The following is a 26,621-nucleotide window of genomic DNA, read 5'->3' as shown; positions in this document are numbered from 1 at the left end:
CAATCATAAATACAGATGTTAAATGCAGTGAATTACTTGTAAAATGTCTTCATGGGTATTAAGTGAAACACAAAGGCATTTCTAGAAATGAACATGTTAAAAAAAATATATTACAGCTTGGAAAAATGATGGCTTATTTATTAATTTAAATTGATTTACAGCAATACATGAGTAGTTTTTGGCAATAAGGAGCAATACTAAAGTGGCAGGCAGGACAATTAAGCAAAATTCTCAATGTACATACAAATCTTGGACCGGAGTGTAATCCAAATGTGAAATTTAAAGCTAGATCATTTAGTGTTACTTGTAACATTCAAGTATATTGCAGATTGTAGTGTATACGGGGAAAAAAAGCTTTACACATACTGATTTACTTGGTCTGTGAATAAAATATACTTGAGCTTAGACATTGTTTAAAGAGTAAGACTATTGTTATTCTATATATTTCTCCCTTTTAACAAATCCCATGAAAAGACCCTAATCTCAATTAGTTTCTACTGAAAATGTTAAATCTTTAAAAACTGATCACAACTAAATAGTTTGTTTTGTTTTAAATCGGCTCAGTAATTTACTTAAACAGCTGGGAACTTTAGTTTTGTGTTACTCCGGAGTGTTATTTGGGAGTAAAAGGTTGGGCACTCTTTATCTGTGGATTAATACATAATTTGGTGATCTAGTAAACTACAGTTCCCATGTTCTTTGTAATGTAGGATAACATCATTCAGTCCAGTGAGGTACGGGCACCCCCAGGGGTCTGTGAAAAGCTTTCAGATTCCATTCATTGAAATGATCACAATATATAAATTTGTATTACTTTTTTTTCCACTAAAAGCTTCATAGGTCAACAAATGTTTTTATTTTTAAATCTATAATAGTTTATAGATTACATTTTAATCTAACAAATACATAACTCTTAATCTGTATGTTATTATTATGATATTATTAATACATGGCTAATATCTTTCTAATACATTTCTCTTGTGTTCTTTCACAGAACTAAGACATAGAAGTGTAAAAGAAAATAGGCAACGTCAAATTATTCCAAGGGACATATATGACGGGGTACCAAAAGATGGAGAACAGCTGATTTAGTGCAACAGTGTGGATCTTTGATGTGTTTTTAACTTTTTTGGGCAACAACTGAAGTTTATGGCACAGACGAATAAGATGTATCAGGCTTTAGCTGCACAAGTAATAGTAAGATAAATTCTTTGTGGTTTTTTGTTTTTCATGGGATTTGTTGACAATGAGAAAAAAATGTAATATCGCAGAGTTATCCTTTAAAACTATGTCCTCATACAAAACATTATGTACTGCAAAAATGGACGCTGGGAAGTCTGCACATCAGCAAAGAGAAGACAAAAAAAAAAAAAAAAAAAAAAAGGAAAACGAAGCACCGATTCTCCTACAACTTCCTAATTGTTACAGTTCAACTTCCACAGTGTCATCATCCGCCTCGTTTCCGGCGCTGAGGACAGATCCCTCGATGTTCAGGCTTTTTGCAGGAGGTTCCACTGGGACAGAAAAGGGATCCACGTCAGCCGTCCTTTCCTGATTGCTGAGGAGTTAGATGAGGTTACAGTCATTAGCAGGACTTTAAATTGACACCCGCCAACCCGCCAAATGTGGTTAAAAATTAATTTTGGCTGGTAACGTTGTAAAGTTAATAGCCAATTTGGCTAGTGATGAATCAAGCAAACAACACTGCGTCTGTTTAAAGTGCTCATATTATGCTGATTTTCAGGTTCATAATTGTATTTAGAAGTTGTAACGGAATAGGTTTACATGGTTACATTTTCAAAAAACACCATATTTTTGTTGTACTGCACATTGCTGCAGCTCCTCTTTTCACCCTGTGTGTTGAGCTCTCTGTTTTAGCTACAGAGTGAGACATCTCACTTCTGTTCCATCTTTGTTGGGAGTCGCACATGCGCAGTAGCTAGGTTAGCACTACTAGCTAATCAGAAGCAGAGTATGAGGGTGTGCCACGCTAGCAGCTAGGCGAACATTATAACGTGGGTTACAAAGCGACGCATGTTCGTCATGGAAGTAAAGGCTGGGCTACAATAGAGCTGTTTCGAGCAGTTTGTGAACAGTGTTTTCTGTTGGAGATGGTAAGTCCCTTTGGAGTGGACTTTGGGCTTTTTCACTTTATAAACCTATAACATGCACAAAAAGATATATAACACAATCAAGTAAAGGGAAAACGGCAAAAAGCATAATATGAGCACAAAAACAAGTCAATGTTGCCAGATTTGGTCCGTTTTCCGCCAAAACATTAGGGCGGTTTTGTGCATGTTTGGTTTGGAACTGTAATCTTTATCTGGCAACACTGCTCGTAGTACTAATCCTACATTTCCCACGAACACTATGTTGTGACGTGTCATAGAACCGTTGGCTACATGCCTAGCGTGTGTGCGGTATCGACTACGAGCTACGCTACAAACCAGAGGAGCTGAAATTAAGTAGTAAAGTTAGTTAGGAGAAAAACTAAAACAAACATGGCTAGTGGAAAGTCTGATTGGCTGGTAACTTAAAAAAAAATAAAAAAAAATCGACTAGCAATGTTGGCTGGTGATCAAAAAAGTGAGTTTAAAGCCCCGGTTATTAGTATGATCGAGGTGGAGAAGATTTGCTGTGTAACTGGTTTATGAAATGTAAAAAGAATCGTTCACCTTGAACTGAAGCTGGACCTGTGAACTTTACTAGCCTTGGAATCGACAGGGCTGAACGCGCAGGGGGACTTGCTTCCTAAAAAAAAATAAATAAATAAAAAAGAAAGAAAGATAAATACATGATGCAGCTGGTGACAATAAGGACACACAACTTCTGTGCTTGATTTCGATGTTCAGGTGTAGCACCTTCTAGTTTTTGTTTGGAGAAGGGAGAGCGATTGGGCGGGTACAGCTTTCTGTCGGAGCTAACGTAGGACACAGCGTCTTCTCCTTCAGCCGCAGCCAACAGAGAAGCCCGGTAGTAGATGAGTGGCTGCCAGCTCTCCTCCCTGAGGTCAATGACGTGCTCTGCGGTGTGCTTCTGCAGGTAGGAGAACCTGCACAGACGAGAACAAGACTTTCAGAAGGCCAAGCTGACAGCATCGCAAAGAAACCTGTTAGAGATGCACCGATTACAACTTTCGAGGCCGATTCCGATTTTAGCCGATTCCGATTTCATTTTTTCTAACCAATGGATCACTATAAAATAGAACTATATAAATTACTCCTGGTGTGGGAAATTCACACACACATCTAAAGTGCAATGTTAGAACCATTTCCTTCTTTTCACATCCAATATCCAACTAAAAGAAATGTGATTTGGGTTTTTGGTGTCGTCCATCCACGCCCTACTTTTTCCTTGCAGGTGTTGCAAACTTGTTATCTTCTGCACACACGCTGAAGAATTTCCAAACAGCTGACGTGTTGCAGGTTAAATCCCGAGGTTCCCGACATGTGTGAGAATAGCGCGGACACGCGCTTCACACCGCGAGCGGGTACGCGCCACACACGGCGGAAAAGTTGTGATGTGCGATACCACTTAATTCCTATTCGATCCGATACCAAGTAATACCCAGGCTGGTATTGCCGATACCAATACTTTTTACGTATTTCATTTGTAGTGTGATGTGACAAATAGTTTCAAGTAAAGTAAAAAAGTAGGCTGTAGGCTTACCAATTCCAAAGTAGGCTATAACTGCATAATGACAAGACAATAAACTACTCTCATATTATTTAATTATAAAGAAAATCTCAGAGACTTGTACAGTAAAACAGGTTGAAAATTACACACAAATAAAAAAAAATGTCCACACACAGCGTCGCTGCTGTCTTCACAGCTAAAATACAGCCAGACATGACTCCTTTTGTGGTCAGCCATAGTCACTCTGCAGTCTGCAGTCTTCGTAGCGGGAAATTAAAGAAGGGGGCTGTTGCAGCGGCCGGCTCCGTCACAGAGCCGCAGTGCACACACAACTGACCGGCGGAAGGAGAAGTAGTTCCTTCCCCTAACCGGATATAATTAGACTTTTCAGGTGACTTATGATAACATAAACACTCACTCCAAATTACTGAGTTTAAATATCGATCTTTTTATATGAGAATCGATACTAGAGCAGGAGACGTTGGGATCGTAAATATCGATACTTTAGTATCGATCCGCACATCACTACGGAAAAGTTGAGAGAAAGAAAAAAAGAGAGACTGTGCTGTGGCGTCCGTGTGTGCGTGCGTCCTTGAGAACTGTAACGCGTAGAACTTATGTTGTCGGTTAATTGTAGCGTTGACCGGCATGAAATCGACATATGTCAGACTGACCTGCCGGTCGCCGGTCATGGCTGAGCACGTAAAAACCGGCCAATTCCGGTCACCGGCCGGTCCATTGGTGCATCTCTGAAACCTGTACGTTTCATGCAGCACTTACACTGTTTTCTTGTCCGGTTTGAGGAGTTTGCCGGAGAACTCACTGAGGATGGTCAGGTAGGAGAGGTACGGTGGCGTAGGTGTTTCTGGGGTCTGACTAAACTCTTGGAACACAAACTCTATGCCGTTCCTGCAGGTATTAACACACACACACACACACACACACACACACAGAGTTTACACACACACACAAAAAAAAACAGATTCTGATTCCAAAAAAAAATATGTAAAAAAAAAATTCTGTGTTGTACTTACTATTGAGACTTAAAGCTACAGTGCGTAGTTTCTGTCCCCCCCATGAGTAATGACAACTAACTGTCGGCGCGTCCACATGATACAAGCCTTCCGTGACCACTACTTCCGTTACTGTAAATCATATTGGATTTTTATGATACCTTTGGACTAATTACTGTTCATGGTATCTCGTATTTTCCAGTTTTGTAGTCCATATCATTAATGTGTTGTGTTTAATCGACTGTTGGTTTTACAGTTTTTAGAAATGCTTCCAATTCAAACAAAAAAAAAAAAAAAAAAAAAAAAAAACTCCTGTCTTTGTTGATCTAGCAAAAGTCTTGCGAAACAAGAGCCCGTGCCGACCTGTGGATCATGACGACACACTCGCGAAACTTGACGAGGTCCCCGAAGGTGAGGGCGAACCGCCTGGCGAGCTCTTTGATGCAGGTGAAGGTCTGGACCCCTGGGTGAGCCCTACCGCCGCTCTCCTGCTCTTGCTTCAGACGGACAAACAGCTGAGGAAAGAGAAGAAAAACACATCAGCAGCCTGCAGCTTTGCAGTGTGCAGCCGAGGCACATTTTTAGGATGTGTAAGAAGCAACTATACCTGCTGCAAACAGAGCACCAGTGTCCGAGCACTCTCTATTCTATCCATCTGTCTGGTCCTGTACATCATCTCCTTGATGATGTCTCCGAAGTCGTTATAGTACTGGGGACAAACGGGGAAATTAAAATGGATGCTCCAGTGAGATGTCTGTAGTATATGTACTAAAGAAATAGTTGAGTAGAAATTCAGGAAAATACGCGAGAGCTGGATTAGATCGATACCACTCTGTCTGTCCGTCTAATATGATCCAATTAACAGGCTGTTTGTTTGAGCCCTTCAAAACTAAAGTGTAAAAAGGACAAGTTGGGGTTTTATGGAGACATATTTCTTTGCTGGCAGGGAGATTTTGTTTTTGGGGGGCATTTTCGTCCTTTATTTTGACAGGACAGCTGAAGACATGAAAGGGGAGAGAGAGGGGGGTGGGGGGATGACATGCAGCAAAGGGCCGAAGTTGGAGTCAAACCCGGGCCCGCTGCGTCGAGGAGTAAACCTCTATATATGGGCGCCCGCTCTACCAACTGAGCTATCGGGGGGGGGGGCTAGCCGTTTCTTCCTGCTTCCAGGCTTTATTCTGAGCTAACTGGCTTCTGGCTTGTAGCTTTATACTGCATTTACTGTACAGACATAAGAGTGGTATCTATCTTCTCATCTAACTTTTGGCAGGGAAGCTGATACACATAAGATCAAACTGGGCCTTTACCTTCACATAGTACATGAAGACCTCAGCTGCCATGCTCATCTCCAGCACTCCATGCACTATCAGTTTGCAGAAGGCCGCCAGCAGATTTCTTCGTTTGTGAAGGTCCTCCAGCCTCTCCACTTCAGAGTTTTCACGGACTGAGGGAGCCGGGTGGAGTTGAAGCGTGTGGTTGGATGTGAAGTTGAGCGCGAATGAAGGGGGAAGAGAGTGATTAATCATGAGAAATCATATAACAGAAAAGAAAAGAACAAAGCAGAGTGGTTTAGTTAGTTTGAGGAGAATGGCTTTAGCAGGTGGAAATCAAAGATAACATAAGACTAGAGTTATGGTTGTGACACCATGTGGCTTCAATCTTTCACAAGGCTAATAAAACAGGCTCAGAGGTGAGCCAGAGTTAATGGAATTTTCTCACGGAAAGAGATTGCCCTGATTTTATGATTTAACTCAGTGCCTTTGCCCTCCGAGTGATCTGTGATCCAGCAGCTAATAGAAAACACTGTCTATACTATATAAAAACTGTTACCAGGCAAATCCAATAAAACAATAGCTTTTTATTACATGTTCAAAAACCAATAATCCTGTATTATATTTGGTTGAACATTTAAGAGATTCCCACCAGGACCGCTATTGACTTCTCTGGACTATTCCATATTCGGATGCAATATGTTTCTGAACGTAGAAGCTATTGTAAATATAATAAAGTGTCTTAGTTACAGTCCGCCATGAATGGATTCATAAGTTTACCTGCAGGACTTTACAAAGAAAACACTATATATTTCCATCATGTCAATCTTGTTTTTCTCATTTTAGAACAGACGGGAACATAATGCCGTCATCAATTTACAGGCTGCATCGCTTTGCATAACAAAGCCTAACATCCTTTCACGCAAATTAGTCCAGCCACTTTCAGTCGGAGGATATTAACAGGGCTTCCTTTGTAATTGAGGGTCAATTGTCAGGTCAGGTTGGAAATCAGACCCCATTTATGGTCAGCGGGCAGCTCTGCAGTGAGTTATTAAGCCAAATGTGTGGCCATGCATTTAATATCTGCATGTTTTTACCACGTCGAGCAGCTCACTGAATCAATGCTTCACTTAGAGCACCGCAGGCCCCGAGAAAAGTCGCTGAGCTCCGACAGGGTGAGAGTGCCATCTGCTGTGTAAATACTGCACTGTGTTTACTCCTGGGTGTCCCACACACTGCCTGGGTACATGTTTGTCAAACACACCACTGCGAGGCAGCTGTGTGAGAATAGAAACGTCACAAAACAGTTAACCATCTTACTTGCATAGCAGAGCTAAGCTTGTACTTTGCTATGCTTTTACCCTTCTACATTTCAGAGGAAAATATCATATTTTTTACTCCTATATTTGTTTAAAAACTGCAGTTATGATAGCTTTTCAGATTGATATGTAGCATGAAAAAAAATTAGAATAATCTACCATGTTTTGTACGAGGGTTATACGATGTATACGATGTAAATACGATGTATTAAGAAATAAACCAGCGGTTTCCAAACATTTTGACCTATGAGCTGTTAGCAGCTCCACCAAAGAGACTTTTCCCTCTGAACTACTCACATGGTTTCATTTAAATAACCGTTCCACACCCAAAAGAGGTCAAATTATCCATTGGTTTTTCCACAAAAAAAAAGTTCAATTAGCTTGTTGAAATCTTATTGAATTACATCTACTCTTTTTTACCTCATCACCAAATGTACAGAATGTATGGATATGCAAACATATAAGCTCGTTTATTTAAACTCAGATTTAAGGTGGGCAGAGAAAAACAAACATTAGCAGATGAATGTGACAAAAAAATTGTTGGGTGTCAAACTCTGCACATTAAATCGTTGTGCACAGTGAAGCTCAAACATCCAAGTAGAGGAACAAAAAGCAAAACACACAGTACAGGCCAAAAGTTTGGACACACCTTCTCATTCAATGAGTTTCATTTTTATTTTCATGACTATCTACATTGTAGATTCTCACTGAAGGCATCAAAACTATGAATGAACAAATATGGAATTATGTACTTAACAAAAAAGTGTAAAATAACTGAAAACATGTCTTTATATTTTAGATTCTTCAAAGTAGCCACCCTTTGCTTTTTTTTTTTATTAATAAAAGGAAAAAATTCCACTAATTAACCCTGACAAAGCACACCTGTGAAGTGAAAACCATTTCAGGTGACTACCTCATGAAGCTCATTGAGAGAACACCAAGGGTTTGCAGAGTTATCAAAAAAAGCAAAGGATGGCTACTTTGAAGAATCTAAAATATAAGACATGTTTTCAGTTATTTCACACTTTTTTGTTAAGTACAGAATTCCATATGTGTTCATTCATAGTTTTGATGCCTTCAGTGAGAATCTACAATGTAAATAGTCATGAAAATAAAGGAAACGCATTGAATGAGAAGGTGTGTCCAAACTTTTGGCCTGTACTGTATTTTCATGTAAACAGGCCGATGTCTCACCGCTGCTCTGGCTGTCGCAGTCCGGTCCAACAAAGACGTGCATGCACACAAAGGTCAACAGCGCCCTCTGCAGTTTGGGACTGGGAGTGTAGAGCAGCGGACCAAAGGAGGAGGGATCCCACACCTGTAGCTGGTAGGAATGAGCCGTCAGAACGTCACAGACACCCAGAAAAGCCTAATATGGGAAAGATGGAGAGGAAGTTAGAAAGGTGAAAAGAAAAAATAAATGGTGCCATTATTGATAAAACATTAGTTTACCTGCTGCCGCACGCTGTGGTCAGAGTGGGAGAGACATCGATTACCCCTCTCACAGAAGAGACGCAGCTGGAGTCTCTGGGCCACAGCTTTCTCCTAAAACACACACACACACACACACACACACACACACACACACACACACACACACACACACACACACACACACACACACACACACACACACACACACACACACACACACACACACACACACACACACACACACACACACACACACACACACACACACACACACACACACACAGGGTTTCAGAACAAAGGCACACTGATAAGTGACAAATAGTGCAGTATTTTTTACCTGCAAATATTTACATTTGGAAGAGAGATGTTAACTGTTTAAAAGACCACCTAAAGGATATATCTATTATCGAAATAGTTGCTGATTAGTCATTCCACTACTTCTGCTATTCATCCAGATTTCTTATTGTCTTAGATCTAAATCTTTATATTCATTCTAGTTAAAAGCACCAGCGTAACACCCGAAAAAGTGAAGCAGATGTAACTCACTCTGGAGGTTAACGTTTCAGTACTGGTGTTGAGAGACCAGAGCATGCAGTAACACAGACACTGCAGCACCTCCAGCAGCACCTTCAGACGAAAATGAAGAGGGAGAAAATGTGAGGAGACTTAGAATAGAAAGGGCGCTGAATAAATAAGTCCAAAACCCTTGCACAAAAAATGATTTGAAAGAAGCAGTGTGGGTACCTCAGGCGGGGCTCCTCCCTCGCTGCTCTCCACTGACAGGAGAGGAGACAACAGCTCAAACACGTTCCACTTGAGGAGGTCATGACAGCTAACAAAACATGAAGGAAAACATATGCACAGCCAATAAATAGACATCACTAGCAGAATATTGTGGGCACAAACAGCTCTCAAATCTTACTTGTGGAAAGCTCGGAGTTTCTTCAGTGCAGCTAAAATCTCTCCAGTTTTCTCCTCGTCAGCAGAGAAACTCTGACTCTCACCCTACGACAGAGGAATAGGAAATAATGAGACATCTTGTCAAGGCTCTTTATTCTTTGCAAACATGGGTGTTTGGCACCCCTTAGAATGAAGTACTCGTGACCACTTATTACAGGTTATGGCCTTAGTGTGGACATCAGTTCAACCAATGAGTGACTTTTATTCTTTGTTTGATTTAAGGTTTTTAGAGGCCTGAAGAGGCGAAAGAATGCAGGACTTCATATAGAAAAATAGGGTTTACAAATAAACATTTCATTTCTTTGTTTATTTGACAGGGACAGTGCTCATTAATAAACAGCAAACTAACTATAAATGAGCCAGAGTTAGCTCAGCAGGCTAATTTTCATCTGTTGTCCCTGGCTAGTTTTAAAATAGCATCCTTAAAAAAATAAAATACCATAAAATGACTTAAGACAGTCAGCACGTAAACGTAACATACACAGACCAATATTCAAGCAGACACAATGCACAACAACAAGTAACGAACACAACACATCAGACAGCAAGCAACAAAACAACACAAATCTGCAGGCAGGCAGCAAAAGTCAAAAGGCAGTCAGCAGTCTAATGTGCAGCAACATATCTGATTATCAATAAGCCAGTTCTTCAAGCTGAAGTATTTACTTCTCTTATCTGCATTGGCAACATATTCCAGTCTTTAGATGCTGTGACAGAGAACGCTGACTGACCAAAAGCACTTCTTCGAGTAATTAATTATCTTTACTCAAGTTTCTGCGCGCAAAAGTCGCCGGACGACACAAATTTCTAAACACAGCCATGCTGAGAAATACAGTTTTTCACAGTTTTGTGAAGCCGATAGTCTTAATTAGCTTTGTGTCAACTAATTTGGCAATGGCTTGGATGTAACGGATGTTCATTGATATAAAATAGTTATGCACTAATGCTTTTATCACCTTAAGTGATACGGTGTCCCCCAGCAGTGCGGTCAGTCGATCCACCCAGCGCTGGACCAGAGTGTCTCTGGCGGCCCGGGCCACGGAGCACCAGGCCGTCTCCTCCCCACACAGACTGAGGAACGTACGGGCTGCAGCCTCCAGAACAGGGGGGCCCGAGTGGCGGTCCAAAACAGCCCCCATCTCTGCCGTCAGGCCAGATACAGCCTGAGGAAGAGGACAAGAAAAACGCAGACTAACTCCTATACTTTGGTTAACACGACTGTGTTAAAGTGCTCATATTATGCTTTGTGGCGTTTTCCCTTTCCTTTATTGTGTTATATATCTTTTTTGTCCATGTAATAGGCTTCCAAAGTGAAAAAGCCCAAAGTCCACCCCAAAGGGACTTACCATCTCCAACAGAAAACACTGTTCACCAACTGCTCCAAACGGCTCCATTGTAGTCCAGCCTTTACTTCCGTGACAAACACGCGTCACTTTGTAACAAACGTTATAATGTTCGCCTAGCTGCTAGCGTGGCACGCCCTCATACTCTGCTTCTGATTAGCTAGTAGTGCTAACCTAGCTACTGCGCATGTGCGACTCCCAACAAAGATGGAATAGAAGTGAGATGCCTCACTCTGTAGCTAAAGAGCTCAACACACAGGGTGAAAAGAGGAGCTGCAGCAATGTGCAGTACAACAACAATATGTGTTTTTTGAAAATTAAACCATGTAAACCTATTCTGATACAACCTCTAAATACAATTATGAACCTGAAAATGAGCATAATATGAGTACTTTAATAGTAACAAAAACAATACAATCAAAAAGGTGAAGAAACTGTCACCCCATTCATGTTTGATTTCGTTATTCATGACACTGTTTGTGTTGGTTGAAAGGCTGGGATGCAGACCTGTGTGTGGTCAGCCTCAGGACACTCCGAGAGGAAGTACTGAGGAATCTTCATCAGGGAAGCAACAATGTCACAACTACCTGAAAACTGCACAAACAACAACATCATCTACACCTTATCATAATATAAAGCCCAGAATCTAATTGTGCAGCACGGAGATCTGAATGTTGACTAATATATTGACAGTTACATATAAAAGGAATAAATACCTTGGACAGTAACTTAGGAAGCACCACAAGGAGATGATCAGTGAGCTTAGTACAGTCATCAAGCTGAATTTTCTTTTCTCTGGCATTCATTACCTGACACATTAAAACAAACAGGCCTGTTTATTAAAATATATTTAAATATGTTCAACATGTTTCAGTACTTCTATAACATCAGATTTATATAGTTATTATATAGTTATTTATATATAGTATATTGCTATATTTATCAATGCCAACCGTCTCACAAACACCGGTGGAACAAAACTAAGTAAATTCACTCAAGAACTGTACTTAAGTTCAATTTTGGGGTACTTGTAGTTTTTCCATTTTATGCTTCTACTCTACTACATCTCAAAACAAATGTAGTACTTTGATTCCACTACATTTTTAACAGCTTTAGTTACTAGTTAATACTTTTCAGATTAAGATTTTACATTAAAAACCATAAAAGATTAGAAAATGCAATACAATTTAGATTAAACCAGTGTTTTCTAAACTTTAGGCTTGTATTTCATCCAATATTTCACAAAAAAAGCAAAGACTGGAGAAAATTCTAAACGAAGAATACAAAATTTGTGAAGCAGAAGGACACCACTGGGTGAAACATGCTTTTACAATTTCACACTCTTGTATTGCTACTTTGATTTAAAATATCTTAATATATCTCTGCTCATAAATGGAGATTAATCACGCACTGACCTTCTTGGCTCCACTCCTTCCTGCCAGCGCTGGGCCCTCTGCAGCCTGACGCACCGACGCTACCAGGATCTCTACAAGCACTGCTTGTTCTGCCTGAGTAAGACCTACACACGCGCACACACACACAAGCGCACACACACACACACAAGCGCACACACAAGCACACACAAGCACACACAAGCACACACACACACACACACACACACACACACACACACACACACACACACACACACACACACACAACTTTACTGCAAACGAAGCATATTTGGCTGTAAGAGGCTGAGACCAACCAACTTAACAATAAGCAAATACTGTATTACAAAAAGTCTTTTAATAAACAATAAAATAAAAAACCTAATTTATGAATGTAGAGGTTTTCATCCCTTTAAAAGATTACAATTACATTAAAATAAAATACACAACTACAGTATTTGTAATACAAATACATTTTCTTCTGAAAATAAGTATTTATTACTTCAGTCAGTTGCAAATTCACTGAAACACTGATGTGTTTAAGCATCCAATAGACACACATACAACATTATCAGTATCAGTATATAGGGTGTTGGCTGCCAAAGACATTTTCCATAAAATGGTGGCTTGCTACGGTGTAAAACACATCTGGAGCAGCACAATTATAAACAAATATAATAAGTATGCTTTTGTCCTTATTATTCGTAATACAAAAGAAAACTAGTTTGAATCCCATCAACAAAATTATTAGTCAAACTAATGCTCTGGTGGTCTAAGAATGAATTCCAACTACACTACACTCCTGCCTGCAAATACACAAACACACACACACATCACAGTTACCTGGACTGTGTGAGGAAGAGTCCTGCAGCAGTATAGATGTGAGCGTGTGCCAGTCCTTCAGCAGGGCTCCACCACAGTCCCACAGACTGTCCACTAGGTACACCACATGCTTGTGCAGCTGAAAGCGTACGCAGACAGACATGTTAGTCCATCCCTGGTCATTTTCCTGAGCTAAAACAACAGCCTTGATTTGAAACAGCCCGTGTGTTTTCACCTCAGACTCCTGGTAGAACTGCAGCAGAGCCTTCAGTCTGGCAGAGGTTTGTTGTTTATGTGCCTCCGCCTCACTTATTTCATCCTGAGTATCAGAGGCAGGGGCTACAGTGTTGAGAAGCCTAACGGAGACCAACAACGTCCAGGCAAATGTTAATGAACGTTTCTTTGTTTGTTTTATTGTCGCTTCGTTTTGTTTTTCCAGGGATGGAGGTGAACGTACCGTGAGAAGAGTAGCTCCCCTGCAGTGGCCGCTAAAGGGCGCTGCGAAGAGTAAACAAACTGGAGCAGCTGCTTGTAGTCCTTTGTACTGAGCACATCATCAGATGTTCTGAGGAGTCAGAAGTAGTTTGATACAAAGAAAAATAGTAGAAAAATATTGAGGGAAATGATGAGAACAACAAACTCACTTGGAGATAAGAAGCAGCAGTTTCATGGTCTGCACTGCGACTTCATTGTCCTTATCCAGAGTCATGGAGATCATCCGCTCCTGGAACACAAACAGTAGACATCATGCATTAGCGCACACGCTTATAGAAACATGTCGGTCTACAGCAAAATGTGCATTACTCATATTTTGGATAATCAAACGCTGCGGAATGTGAAAAGGCTGGTTGTAGCATCATTTGTGAGGCCGAACACAGATTCATCACCAAACTCTGCATCACTACAGAACTTCTTAGTCTCTTTTAACTCATTGTTCACGTTAAATAACCCGCGGATGTACTGTTTGGTTCAATCTCACCGCTCTCATCAACCTCATTTCAAGCAGCAAACGTGGAAATAAGTTGTGAACGTTGACATATGACCATTTAATTTGATATGGCAATCCTGTTACCAACCAGTTACATATTTACACATCCAGAAGTCACAGAAAAACATTATCATTGATTTAAAGTTGTTTGTGTCTACCTGAAAAATCAGGCCACGTGATGTATAGTTGAAGCCAAATAGACACTAGGCAAATTTGCATATACAATACCAATGACATTAACTGTAATAACTTGAAATGAGTGCTCAACCCTGATGGTAGGTAGAAACAAAATCAACGCGGTGAGAGGGAACCAAAACAGTAACGTTTAAGGACGGACAGCTAAACAATGAGCTGAAACTCACTATGAAGCTCCGTAAAGCCGATCCCTTTCACATCGTCACAGTGTTTTTACATTGTCATTTGATACATTATTGTTATTATAAATATATTGATTATAGCTGCCCTAAAACACTTTTAGAAAGTCAAAAATCCAGCAGCTAAAGAGACAGATATTTTTTTAGCAGGAATTATTGGAGAGTAAATCATGGACTTCCATTTGCCAGATGGCCTGAAAAACAACTTCAAATGTGTAAATAAATACACATTTTTGCTAACATTCACCATACAACTTTATAAACCGTTGACATTTAATGACTTGTTAGCTTGTTTTTATATTGTTCTGACCAGTAGTGGTTATCATCCATTGATGCAGCTTTGAGCAGAACAGTTTACCTTGAAGCGGCTGGTGAACAGGTCCAGTTTAGGGAGGAGTGGAGGATCTCCATACAAACCCTGCAGACCTAACACACACTTCAGACGCACATCTGGCATCTGAAACATGGAATGCATGTCAGTTTCATAGCAATAGATGGCAGTCTGTCTTCATCCTAAAAGATTTATCATGAACAAAAATATCGACACTATTTTTGTGATATCTTTCCGTTACATCACATTATCTTAAATGATATGTTTGCTGTTGTTTACCTTGTCGTGCATCATCCAGCCCATGTATTTGAGGTAGCTGTCAGTGAGAAATGCAGAACTGTAGAGCTTCATCCACAAACCCAACTCCTCCATACAGATAGAGCGGATTTCTGGAAGCACATCGCTGCACAGGCACGCACACAAAATTAACTCCACACTCAATGAGATAATGTCTAATGCACAACAGTGCCAGAGGAACACTTACCGATATCTTTTTAGAAAAATTCCTTTGAAGATGATGTCCATCATGCTCTCTAGCTCCGCCCTCTTCTCTTGCAGCTTGAAGAGTATGAGGAAAGGCATACAGTAGCCAGACAGTGAGTCAGACATTCTGCAAAGATAAAATCCTCAGCCAGATACCAAGTGACACTGGTCTTACCTCTGTGATCTTCTTCTGTATTCTCTCCTGTTGCAGTGTGCTTTTCTGTCTCGTCTTCGTCTTCTGCACCTCGTGCAGTTTCTGACTGTTTTCAATTCCGACGCTCAGGCTCAGAGCCACGGCCACCAGAGAGCTCAGCAGCTTCACCGCTTAACAGAAACGACCAGATCAAAACCAAATAGCACAGATTAGTTTATTGAATGTATTTATGTATCTGTATCTGTGTGTGTATGTGAGTGTGTGTGTGTGTGTTTTCTATTCCTTACCTGCTAGCGTGCAGGTGTGTCTGAAAGCCCGTACGTAAGAGTCCGACAGCTCGGTGAGCAGTGAGATGAGGGAGTTCATCAGATAACTGTCAAATATGACACTGTGCTGACACTGAGCCACCAGCACGGACACAAAGTCACAGAACTCAGAGTGGAACCAGCGTCCGTACGGTCCAGATTGTATCAGAGGATACTCCACACTATCCTACAGTGAAGAGGAGGGAGGAGAAGAAAGGGAGAGAACACACTTTGAGGGGGCAGCAATTACTTGAAGGTTAGAGAAGAGAGTCACTTACAGGTTCAAATATTTGGCATCTTTACTTTCCTGATGTGAAGGAGTATGTTTGGATGGGTGAGGGATCACTCTGGAGCTTAAACCAATTGGATATCAGTTCAGTTAGAAGGAAAAAAAGAAAGAAGTTGGTCACCCTCAAAGGTCAGTGAACTGAGGTCAAGTACTGAGCAGGGGAGAGAAACTGGCGTACACAATAAAGAAACAAACAGGTACGGAAAAAACATGTACAGAGAACAGTAAAATACAGCAGTATTAACACGGTAGACTAATGCTAAGATTGTCAAGGGCCCTTATTTTATGACGTTAACCCCCAACTCTGATTACTAATTCAGACTATGTATAGCTTCCAGGTGTGAATGAGAACACATCTAACAGGGTGTTCCTGCAAAACATGAGTCACGCTGGACAAATAAAAGGTATTGGAACAAATCCAAAATCACTCCCAAGTTGCTGCCTATGTTTACTTTCCGCCATTTTAATGTCAAGGGTTTGGATTCAAAGCATAAAATGTATGCACTTTATGGCACTCCAAACTAAATTTACAATGGAATGAGACATCTAGCATCTCAAGCATGGACACAACTTTTTGCTCCCACCATGAAATACTATCTTTTTGCTCTAGAGGTGTGTGAATTACAGTCATGAGCCACTACACTACACCAACCCAAAATAATTATGAATATAAGGTGTCTAATATCTCAAATTACTACTCCATATCAGGCTCCCTACTTAGTCTTTATTGGAAACGGAATAGTAAATATTTTAATGAGGTAGTGGTTTGTGAGTCATTTTAGATGGGTAAATGTGGTGCAAATATAATCATTATATCATAATAATTTTCGTTGAATATAATAATGCACTTAACGGACATGTTGATCACTCTTATAAATCTGATTGACGATACGGTGGGGAAAGAAGGTGATTTAAAGGTGCAGTAGGTAAGCCTTATAAAACTAACTTTGTCACATTTGCTGAAACTGACCCTATGCTCGAGTAGAACAACATGAAATTAGTAATAAAAAAAAAATCCAGCTCCTCTGGCACCACCTACAGCCTGTAGTACGATTTGCCAAAAATCCACCGCTCCCTGTTTAGATGCACCAATCAGGGCAAGGGGGGGGTATCTAACTGCGTGTCAATCACTGCCCAGGCACACGCATTTCATAGCGTCCTGCCCTTCCGCTTCCCCACGCACAAGCTGCAGATAGATTTCTTCCCCTTCCCCACCCTCTTCACACGCGCTCTATCTGCACAGCTCAACCTTGTAGGGGGAGGGGCTTAGGAAACCGTTTGGGCTTTAGCAGAAAGGGGGGAGGGACTGAGAAGTTGTCGATGTTCAAAGTCCTGGATCTTCACAATCCTACCCACAGCACCTTTAATAGAGACCCTCTGATACAGGAAGGTGAACGATGTAAATGTAAGGACAAAATCAATGAAACAGGGAGGTACTACTGACTGTGTCCATGGGCCACGTGACTGTGAGGATCCACGGAAAGGCCAGAAACTTCTTATACTGCAGACCAGAGACCTGGAACACACACAGCCAGAGAGTTTCAGTTTTAAGTGTTAAAAACCGATGATGAAACAAAAAGAAACACAGATTAAAGACGTCTTACCTCATCCAGCTCCTCCACCATCTTACTCATGACTTCACTGTCCTCTTTACTCTGACACATCTCCGCTGTGACCACACCTGGGAGAGACAGGAGGGACACATACACCTGATTGTGTGTGTGTGTGTGTGTGTGTGTGTGTGTGTGTGTGTGTGTGTGTGTGTGTGTGTGTGTGTGTGTGTGTGTGTGTCTGCTTGCCTTTACACCCAGAGCATTGGATGAAGAAGCTGATGAGATCGAGCAGAGAAGAGTCTCTGTCCGTCACATAAGCCTCGATCCAGTCATCAATCACCGCCTGCTCAGACATCACACAAGAGTCAATTAGAGCAGAGATCTTCAACAGGGGGTCCTCAGAGTTACTGCAGTGGGGGCCCAAGTTATTATTTAATCATTTAAAAACAGTTCAAAAGTGAATATGTCTAAGAATATACATAAACACGAGTCCAACATATTATTAGCAAAGATAAATCGGCCTATTTGTGATTTGTTTTTCATATACGCAACATTGATGACCGGCTTATCAGCCTGTAATGTAAGGTAACCACTAAAGTAGCCATCCACAGATACAGTTAAGCTTAAAGGTATTTTTATAGTTGTGCGTCGGCTCCACGCAGAGCTCTCGCCGTAGCCTTAAAAAGTGGCCAGATGTTTATACTTGTGCGCTGGTGTGTGCGTCGAGCCGCATGTGTGTGTGTGTGGGGAGTGTGTGGTAGAGAGAAGTGAGAGAGTGCCGGCGATTACCTTCGGAGCGAGTATAGCGACTCTAGAGTCATAGTAGAGAAACAAAGTGTCTCCTCTGTGCTTTCTGACCACAGTGGGAAATATTCTCTCCTTGATTTATGGAGGAGAACCAGGAAATGAGTCGGGACAAATGCAACGCTAACAAGCCACGGCCGAGCTACGTGCGTCGCCGCGACGTGTAGTTACATTTTTCGAGAGGTGCACGTCAGGCTACGGCGTAGGGTCCGGCGTAGACGCAGAGGGGTCTACATGTATGTTGTTTATGCACCACAAAAGGCTACCCTACATGATATTGTATGCCCAGTTTAATATGCAACTTAATTTCATACAATGTAGTGGGGGGGGTCCTGCTCTGTCTCTCTTTCAGCTAAGTGGTGCTTGGCCTAAAAAATGTTAAACACCCCTGAGTGTTTACTGTATATTAATGTTTTGATAATGACATTATCCCAGTTATTATATTCAGGTGTTTTTATAATCAGGATATGAAGACTTTTGCTGCTCATTGGCTGAATATATCCTGAGTATACCTGGAATATTAATGTGTATGTAAACCTACCAACAGAATGATCATTCTTTTATTATAAATCAAAGGTGACCTAATGTGTGCACGTCTCTCGCACTACTTCTGAGAAAAACAAAGTTTTGATCTTCAAATTACAAAATATAAGACAATCAAGAGCAGAAGCAAATATATCACAGGCGAGGTTTAGCTAATCTTACCTGCATTGCACTCCTGCCCATGGTGACCACTTCGAACAGGGTGACGGCCTCCACATGCCGCTGTTTACCGCGGCTGCCTCCTGCTCTGCTAACACTGCTGCGACTGGCTTTGGCACTTTTGCGCTTGACATTCTCTGAGCCCTCGTGCGGTCTTTTTCTTCGTCTCTGTGGGTTTTATAAAAGTGGCAGATAAGACAGAAAATATATGAGTTTATATAACCAGTGTTCTGTTATATAAGCAGATAAACTCCTCTGTGTTACCATTACAGTACCTTGATGATTCAAGGTGCAAATTCAAGAGAGTCAGTCAGATGCTTCACTCCTCCAGCTGGGTACTAACAAGCCTCATCACACTTCAGTAACACTACTAATGAATAACTTTCAACACATGGTTTATCTATTTGTATCTATCATTAAAGTGATGGTTCGGAGTAATTTCACCCTAGGGTCCTTTGCACCATGACCTCGAGCCAAACACCCCCCCCCCAGAAGCTTTTTTCAGCTGGGTCTAGCATTGGGAGAGTTAGCGTAGCAGCGTTATCAGCTGAATTGCTTAGCGCAGGGGCTAATGGACCCACGTTTGTATCTGGTAAACGACCCCACTAATAATGCCCAAAATGATACCAAACGTCTACAGTAGTACATATAGATTATGTACTCATAAAACGATGGATTGTTTGGAAGTTTGTAAGTACACCAGAAGTTTATGAACACTTGCCTGCTGGCTTCTGCTCTCCGTTGTTGCTGCTGCTGCCGGCTGTCAATTGCACCTGACTGCAGTACGCAGATCGGGGTTGGGCCAAATGTGGGCGGAGCTAAACGTTTGACTCCGTGGGCGCGCCATCTGGTGGCGGACATCAGGCAGCACATTCTCAAACGTCAATGCAACACCTTTATAATATAATATAGATTATATATATAGATTATAATAAATAATGATATTTGAATTGTAAAAAGGAAAAAAGAACGGGGTTGGGTTTAGGAAAAGAAGAACGGGGAAAGCAAACATGACTCCCGGGAAATGAGCCCTGGTCTCTGGGGAACGCCAGACAACAACTGACAGTTGTTAAGGCAGAGGCGGAGTGGCAATCGGGAAAGTCTGGACGGACTAACCTGCCGGCTGCCTGCCCGCGGACGGACGCTGGCTGCCCGCAGACGGACGCTGCCTGCCCGCACATTGAGCAACTCCTCGATCTGCGTACTGCAGTCAGGGCTTACTCCCGGCAGTAAGACGAGTGCTTAGGGCTGTCTACAAATTACTACACCGAAAAGAGATGAAACAAAAATATTTTTTAATTTAACTTTTTTTTTTTTAACTAAGTGCTGTAGTATAACTAGCAGGAGACAAGTAATAACTGAGGTAAGTTTGGAGACATTACCTTATTTAATCATTAAATTAATAAATATTTTTGTTGTATCTCTTTTCGGTGTAGTAATTTGTAGACGTCCCTAAGCACTGTAACTGCAGGTAGCAGCAGCAGGAGCAGCAGCAACAGAGAGCAGAAGAGAGCATGCAAGTGTTTATAAACTTCTGGTGTACTTACAAACTTTCCAATCCATCGTTTTATGAGTACATAACCTATTTGTACTAGTGTAGAAGTTTGGTATCATTTCGGGCATTATTAGTGGGGTCATTTACGAGATACAAACGTGGGTCCATTAGCCCCTGCGCTAAGCAATTCAGCTGATAACGCTACTCTACGCTAACTCTCCCAATGCTAGACCCAGCTGAAAAAAGCTTCTGGGGGGGTGTTTGGCTCAAGGTCATGGTGCAAAGGACTCTAGGGTGAAATTACTCCGAACCATCACTTTAATGATTAAAGGGAAGTGTTCGCTTTATAATTAAGAAAATAACAGTTTTGATAAATATGAAAATATCAAGGGCGGCAAAAAACGATTATTTTCATGATTAATCAATCAATCAATCAAAATTAAAAATGTCATAAATAATGTGAAAAAAAAGCTCATTATAATTTCCCAGAGCCCAACATGACATCTTCAAATGACCAAATGTCCAATACCCAAAGACTATCATGTATGACAAAGAAAAGCAACAAATCCTCACATTTGGCATTTTTGCTTGAAAAAAAAGTGATTTAAAATAGTTGTCAATCAATAATTGTTTCAGCTCTTAAAATATGCAATAAACCCCTACTACAGGCCTTTTTTTTTACAGCAGATAGTGTCTTATGATAGTAGGAAAAGCACAGGTGTTACTAATAACATTAAGGATGGCTCTGTTCTATCCAAGTGTCCCAGTAAGTCATGACAGTGTGACAGCTAGCCCCGTTTTGACAAATGAACATGGTCACAGTCTGCCAACATGCACAATATCAAGACCCTGAAACTGAAGCAGCCTAAATGGAATTCAATTCAATTTCAATTCAATTTTAGTTATAGTATCAAATCATAACAAGAGTTATCTCGAGACACTTTACAGATAGAGTAGGTTTAGACCACACTCTATAATTTACAAAGCCCCAACAATTCCAACAATTCCAGTAATTCCCTCAAGAGCAAGCAGTGCGACAGTGGCGAGGAAAAACTCCCTCTTGGAAAGAAACCTCGGACAGACCCAGGCTCTTGGTAGGCGGTGTCTGACGGGCCGGTTGGGGATATGATGAACAGTGGCAATAAATTCAGGCATCATACATTTTATTATTTACATTATTGTGTTTTTAAATTACCAAGAAGGAATCATATGGTTGTGCATGTATGCTTCGAATATTGTGTACTTTCCTTGTATCATCATACTGCTGTTCTACTACTACTACTACTACTACTACTACTACTACTACTACTACTACTACTACTACTACTACTAGGTCTTGGACCATGCATGCTAATTGATGAATAACACAACACCTACCACACTCTTTTGTCTGTTCTCATTCCCCGACTCATCCTCTGAGTGATTGACAGGCCCGGAGGAGTTTGCCTCATCATGAGAGTTCCTACTAGGAAGTCAAAAAAAGAGGAATTTACAATTACAAAAATAGAAAAACAAATTAGCATTCAAGGACCAGTGATGGAAGTAACTAAGTACATTTACACACGTACTGTACTTTACTTAAGGATATCCAATTTATCTCAGTTCATAATTTACTCCACTACATTTATGTAACCGCTATAGTTACCTTTATTTTACAGACGTAATATGATCAACCTATTCAAATAGGATGTGTTGTTATAGTTCAAGGGCCCCACATACCATCAGGTGTTTTTAAGTTATGTTGCTTATTACACCTACTCCCAGAAAAAAGAAAAAAACATTAACATCTTTCGGGACCTAGAAGGCTCCATGATGTAATTAATGATATAAAAGAGAATTGTACACAGTGAGTACTTTTACATTTTGAAGAAGAATTTATTGAATCAATCCCCCTTGCCTAATTATTAGTAAGTGCTGTGTATTTCCAGGACCCATAGACATGCAGTTGTTGTGAAGAGATGTTAGGGCAGGGGTCGGCAACCTTAGGCACGCGTGCCACCATGGGCACGCGGGACCTTAACCAATGGCACGCTGGCAATATGTGTGCAAGAGAGTTATTGATGTGTTGAAATCATGGTTGAAATGCTGAAGCACTCTCCCATCCGCATGCCAAATTACAACGTTCACAGTTGCCGACCTCATAGATGCCGATACCTTGGGTGCTCCGGAGCTTGAGCACCCACGAAAAATACTGAGCACCCACGTGTGCCAGACTGCCAGTTCATTTTTATATTAATTTAATATTAAACATTGCAGGTGCTGCTAAGTGGAGCGTCTGTCATAGTGTGATTGGTCATGTCGGTGGCATTGATTTATAATTTCCCACGAAGCTGATTAAACTTCTCATCTCCAATCTTATCTGTGAGAAGTGGTGCTGTCCTGAGTTGAAAGCTAGCTTACTTTACGGCGTGTGTGTTTGTGTCGGCCGCTGTCCATTTCCTAAGGTTCTGAAATGCAAACATTGTTGACTACTTTTTTTTTTTTAACTGTGTGCGCGTGTGAGCACCAAGGGGGTAAGCTTCGCTTCAGAACTCGAGCCATCATGGCGCCATTTTGTTGCTAACTGGCCATCACCTCATGTTAGCATTCCGCTGACCGCCATTTTTTTTTACGTCACTTGACTGCGAATAACTTTACATCTGAAGCGTTTAAAGACTCTATTTGTCCGTTGTTTAGTTCCAAAGAAACACGACAATGTATAAAAGGCTCCATTACCTTGTACCTCACGTTATGGCTCCGTAGCAGACGTTTTTGTAAAAATAGGCTAACGATTGTGTCATAACCAAGTGACTTACTGTCGCATAGTAGAGGAATTACCGTATAGTACAGGAGAAGCTCGCAGGCAGTTTCGACTTACATGAGATGTTTAGGTTTAATTACTAATGTTAACTAGCATGTTAGTGATCAATAATTAGCCTGTGCCCATGTTATCTCCTTACATACACCTACAGTCTCCGTATCTGTAAGATTGGGAATGATTGAGATTTCTCTTGGCACAGCTACCAGAAGACTTACAACTTTCAGACACGTTGCTCACGTCACATTCTCTCAGTTGGAGGCTGCGCAGTAAAGCTGGCCATCACCGGAAAAGTGCTTCTAATAGCCTTCACTGGTCTCCGTCCAGAGCAACGGGGTCTGTTGGTCCATTATATACTGTCTATGGTGAGCACCCACGGAGGAAAACATAAATCGGCGCCTGTGCGCGACCTGTTATTTACGGTAGTTTGATTGACTTATATCTCTGACTGGGAACAATACAAAGAGGATTACCAACGGCCGATGGGGCAGATGAACTAACGCTAGTCTCGTTACTGTAAGGCGGCTACAATTAAACCTTCGTTAGTTAAAAGTCAATACTTATCAGTGCACTCACCTGTGTAGACCAGCATCAACATGTAGAAAGCGAGATTTCAATCTTCTCTGTCTGCTCAGTCCACTCTTGTCCACCGCACTGTTTTACGCAAACACAGCTCTACTCTGCAAATAGCTAATTTTTACAAAACAAGCTAAAAGAAAAGCTGTCGGTTTGTAGTCTATTTTTCTTAGTTTGCAGGGAATCTTGAAATTTGGACAAATTCTTATAAACTTAAGCTGTCTGAAGAAACCATCCTCTCCGCTGGAGCGGTAAATATGGATGCATTATTAGACCAAAACAAATACATGTGGCTACTTAATATGCACGTGAATAACGCAATCGTTATGGTCGTGTTCTTCATTCTTGATAATGATGCTGGTTGTGTTATTATTATTTTGCCACAGCATCGTTTCATTGAAAATGAGACATACAGGACCTGCTTATCAGTCCATTCATCATTAAAGCTGGGCTTTTCCACAACTTTTCGCTTCAGGCTCTTGGACAGTGATATTTTTGTCAGCCCATTTTCCACCAATCAGGACTGCATACTAAAACCATGTTTCCATAATCATAATAATAATATACAATAATAATAATAATTACAAGGTCCTGATTATTACAGATTCCCTGGATATTACATTTTGATGTGATGTCATAAAAAAATTAATGTTAACATGGCACACTAATAAACAAGACATTTTGAAAAGGGCACTTCATATCAAAAAGGTTGCCGACCCCTGTGTTAGGGTGATGCCCATGGTCAGGCTCCCTGACCAGTTAGGGGAATGGTGCCTTGCTCAAGGGCACTGCAGGTAATTCTCATGCACTTCTACTCAAGTAGAATGTTGAATGCAGGATATTGTTATTTTTACTTAAGTAAAGGAACTGAGTACTTCTTTCACCACTGTCAAACACTCACACACACACACACACACACACACACACACACACACACACTTACGTCTGCGCTGAGGCTCTGGATGCAGCCGTAGCTGTGGGCTCTGGTATCATCTCCTCCTCAGATCTTTACATAGGGCTCAGGTGTGTGTCTGTGCATCTGGAAATACAGTATGATAAAGTAGGGTACAAACAGAGATATTGCAGACAGTTTGTGCAGCAAAACGTATGGATACTTGATCAATATTAAACATCTAGAGAGGAGGTTGTTATATTTATGAATATCTGGCCGATAATTACCCTATCCCCAGTGAAAGGGGGTTGCACCTAGGGTGGCTACTCTACATGAAAAAACAAAACCTTCACACACACACACACACACACACACACACACACACACACACACACACACACACACACACACACACACACACACACACACACACACACACACACACACACACACAGGGAGGAGCTGGCTGGGATTTAAATTATTGCGACAGCACTCTGCTATCCTGCAGCACTGCTAGTTAACACTTGTTTTCCTAAAAACTAAAACGTCAGTTCTAATTTCCTGAAGTAGCTATCCCTGTTGTGTGCAACGTTGTAAGATGACTGACAGGTAAAGGTCGGTCGCCTATCCTAAACTTTTCAAACTTACCCTCTTCACACTGATTCATCCTTCCTTAATGCCCGTTGAGGTGCTATTTTAAATCCGAAGGCTGTTAGATTAATACAAAACATTTCCGCCACGAATATCGTCCATATCGTCCCTGTTTTCACCTAACTCTCATAGTCAAGTTGACGGACAGCCTAACAGCATTGCTGATTGGCTGGCGAACCAAATCGAATATACGTGATTGGTTATTCTAAACCGTCACTCACACTTTAGTCCCTCCCCCGGCGGCTGTGACAGCCTAGTTTTGGTTTTCTGCAAACCGTCTCTGCTTTGTGCATACCACAACACTGTAAACATCTGTAGGGCGCGTGAGACGTGAGGTAGTCTGCACTCTGCTGACATGAGTCATGTATTGCTTTAATAACAACATTACAGCACACCGTATTGTGTCACAGTGTCTTAACGTTGCCCCGTCTGTGTCCTTCATTTTAATTAACCACACCAGCAGTTGTTAATTCAGAAGGGAGCTGTCGTGGCATTTTATCATTTAACCTTTTGCAGGTAGCCTATTGAACAGCAGGAGGCGCCATTTACTCATCATAGCAGTTCTCTATATAGGGCACCAATCATAGGCGATGGTTAATCCTAAAAAAATACAAATAAAAAGTACAAATCCCTCAAAATAGTAGGATACAACTGCCTATGCAAAAAAGGCAGAAATGCCCCCCTCCCCCCCAATTTTTTTTTTTAATATTATTATAATATTGGATCATTAGTAATGATGCATAAGCAGTACATAAATGCTGTTGGTTCAATCAATCAATCAATCAAAATTTATTTATATAGCACTTTACAAAACCAGCAGGTATCCAAAGTGCTTAACATCAGAAACACATGTCATACAATAGAAAGAATGAACATAGAAAATAATAAAAAATAAAATCAGAAAAGGTTACACAGAAACAAAAGAATGAAATTGTCACACCACTGCTATGTATTGGCCAGACAGAACAGATACGTTTTGAGTTTGGACCTAAAAAAGAGCTACATCTGTGATAGTGCGAATATCAGGGGGTAATTTGT

General features: G+C 41.0%; 1 protein-coding gene across 4 annotated transcripts; it reads right to left on the bottom strand.

The window, feature by feature from the left end:
• Positions 1-110: 110 nt before the first annotated feature.
• On the bottom strand, positions 111-25,716 carry si:ch211-269e2.1 (cohesin subunit SA-2). 4 transcript variants are annotated; one of them, XM_028591644.1, is made up of 32 exons: positions 25,581-25,716; positions 24,984-25,079; positions 22,045-22,132; positions 19,176-19,340; positions 17,913-18,009; positions 17,718-17,794; positions 17,558-17,629; positions 15,807-16,011; positions 15,541-15,689; positions 15,367-15,440; positions 15,162-15,285; positions 14,910-15,008; positions 13,834-13,913; positions 13,647-13,754; positions 13,425-13,545; positions 13,211-13,328; positions 12,392-12,495; positions 11,693-11,785; positions 11,484-11,570; positions 10,575-10,796; positions 9,596-9,678; positions 9,418-9,505; positions 9,220-9,300; positions 8,692-8,784; positions 8,434-8,608; positions 5,957-6,093; positions 5,257-5,358; positions 5,013-5,164; positions 4,417-4,545; positions 2,862-3,052; positions 2,676-2,751; positions 111-1,558 (listed from the first exon to the last, which is right to left on the bottom strand). In XM_028591644.1, exons 2-32 carry the CDS (start codon positions 25,031-25,033, stop codon positions 1,423-1,425), a joined length of 3,576 nt encoding a protein of 1,191 aa, XP_028447445.1. In that variant the 5' UTR covers positions 25,034-25,079; positions 25,581-25,716; the 3' UTR covers positions 111-1,422. The 4 variants fall into 4 exon arrangements, with proteins under 4 accessions (XP_028447445.1, XP_028447447.1, XP_028447446.1 ...); XM_028591646.1 differs by having other exon boundaries at positions 10,590-10,796; XM_028591645.1 differs by having other exon boundaries at positions 22,045-22,129.
• Positions 25,717-26,621: the final 905 nt, after the last annotated feature.

This window comes from Perca flavescens, chromosome 11 (genome assembly GCF_004354835.1).
Source record: "Perca flavescens isolate YP-PL-M2 chromosome 11, PFLA_1.0, whole genome shotgun sequence".
Classification (NCBI taxonomy): domain Eukaryota; kingdom Metazoa; phylum Chordata; class Actinopteri; order Perciformes; family Percidae; genus Perca; species Perca flavescens.
Note: the sequence above shows the minus strand (reverse complement) of the source record. Positions and strands in the feature narration are given on the sequence as shown.

Excerpts from the sequence above, each read along its gene's own strand:
- si:ch211-269e2.1 (XM_028591644.1), bottom strand. The coding sequence starts at position 25,033 with ATGATACCAGAGCCCACAGCTACGGCTGCATCCAGAGCCTCAGCGCAG. Across the intron at positions 15,286-15,366 it reads ATTTTTCTAAAAAGATATCG|CGATGTGCTTCCAGAAATCC; the intron begins GTAAGTGTTCCT and ends GTGCCTGTGCAG. Across the intron at positions 10,797-11,483 it reads CTGAGGCTGACCACACACAG|GCTGTATCTGGCCTGACGGC; the intron begins GTCTGCATCCCA and ends CCTCTTCCTCAG.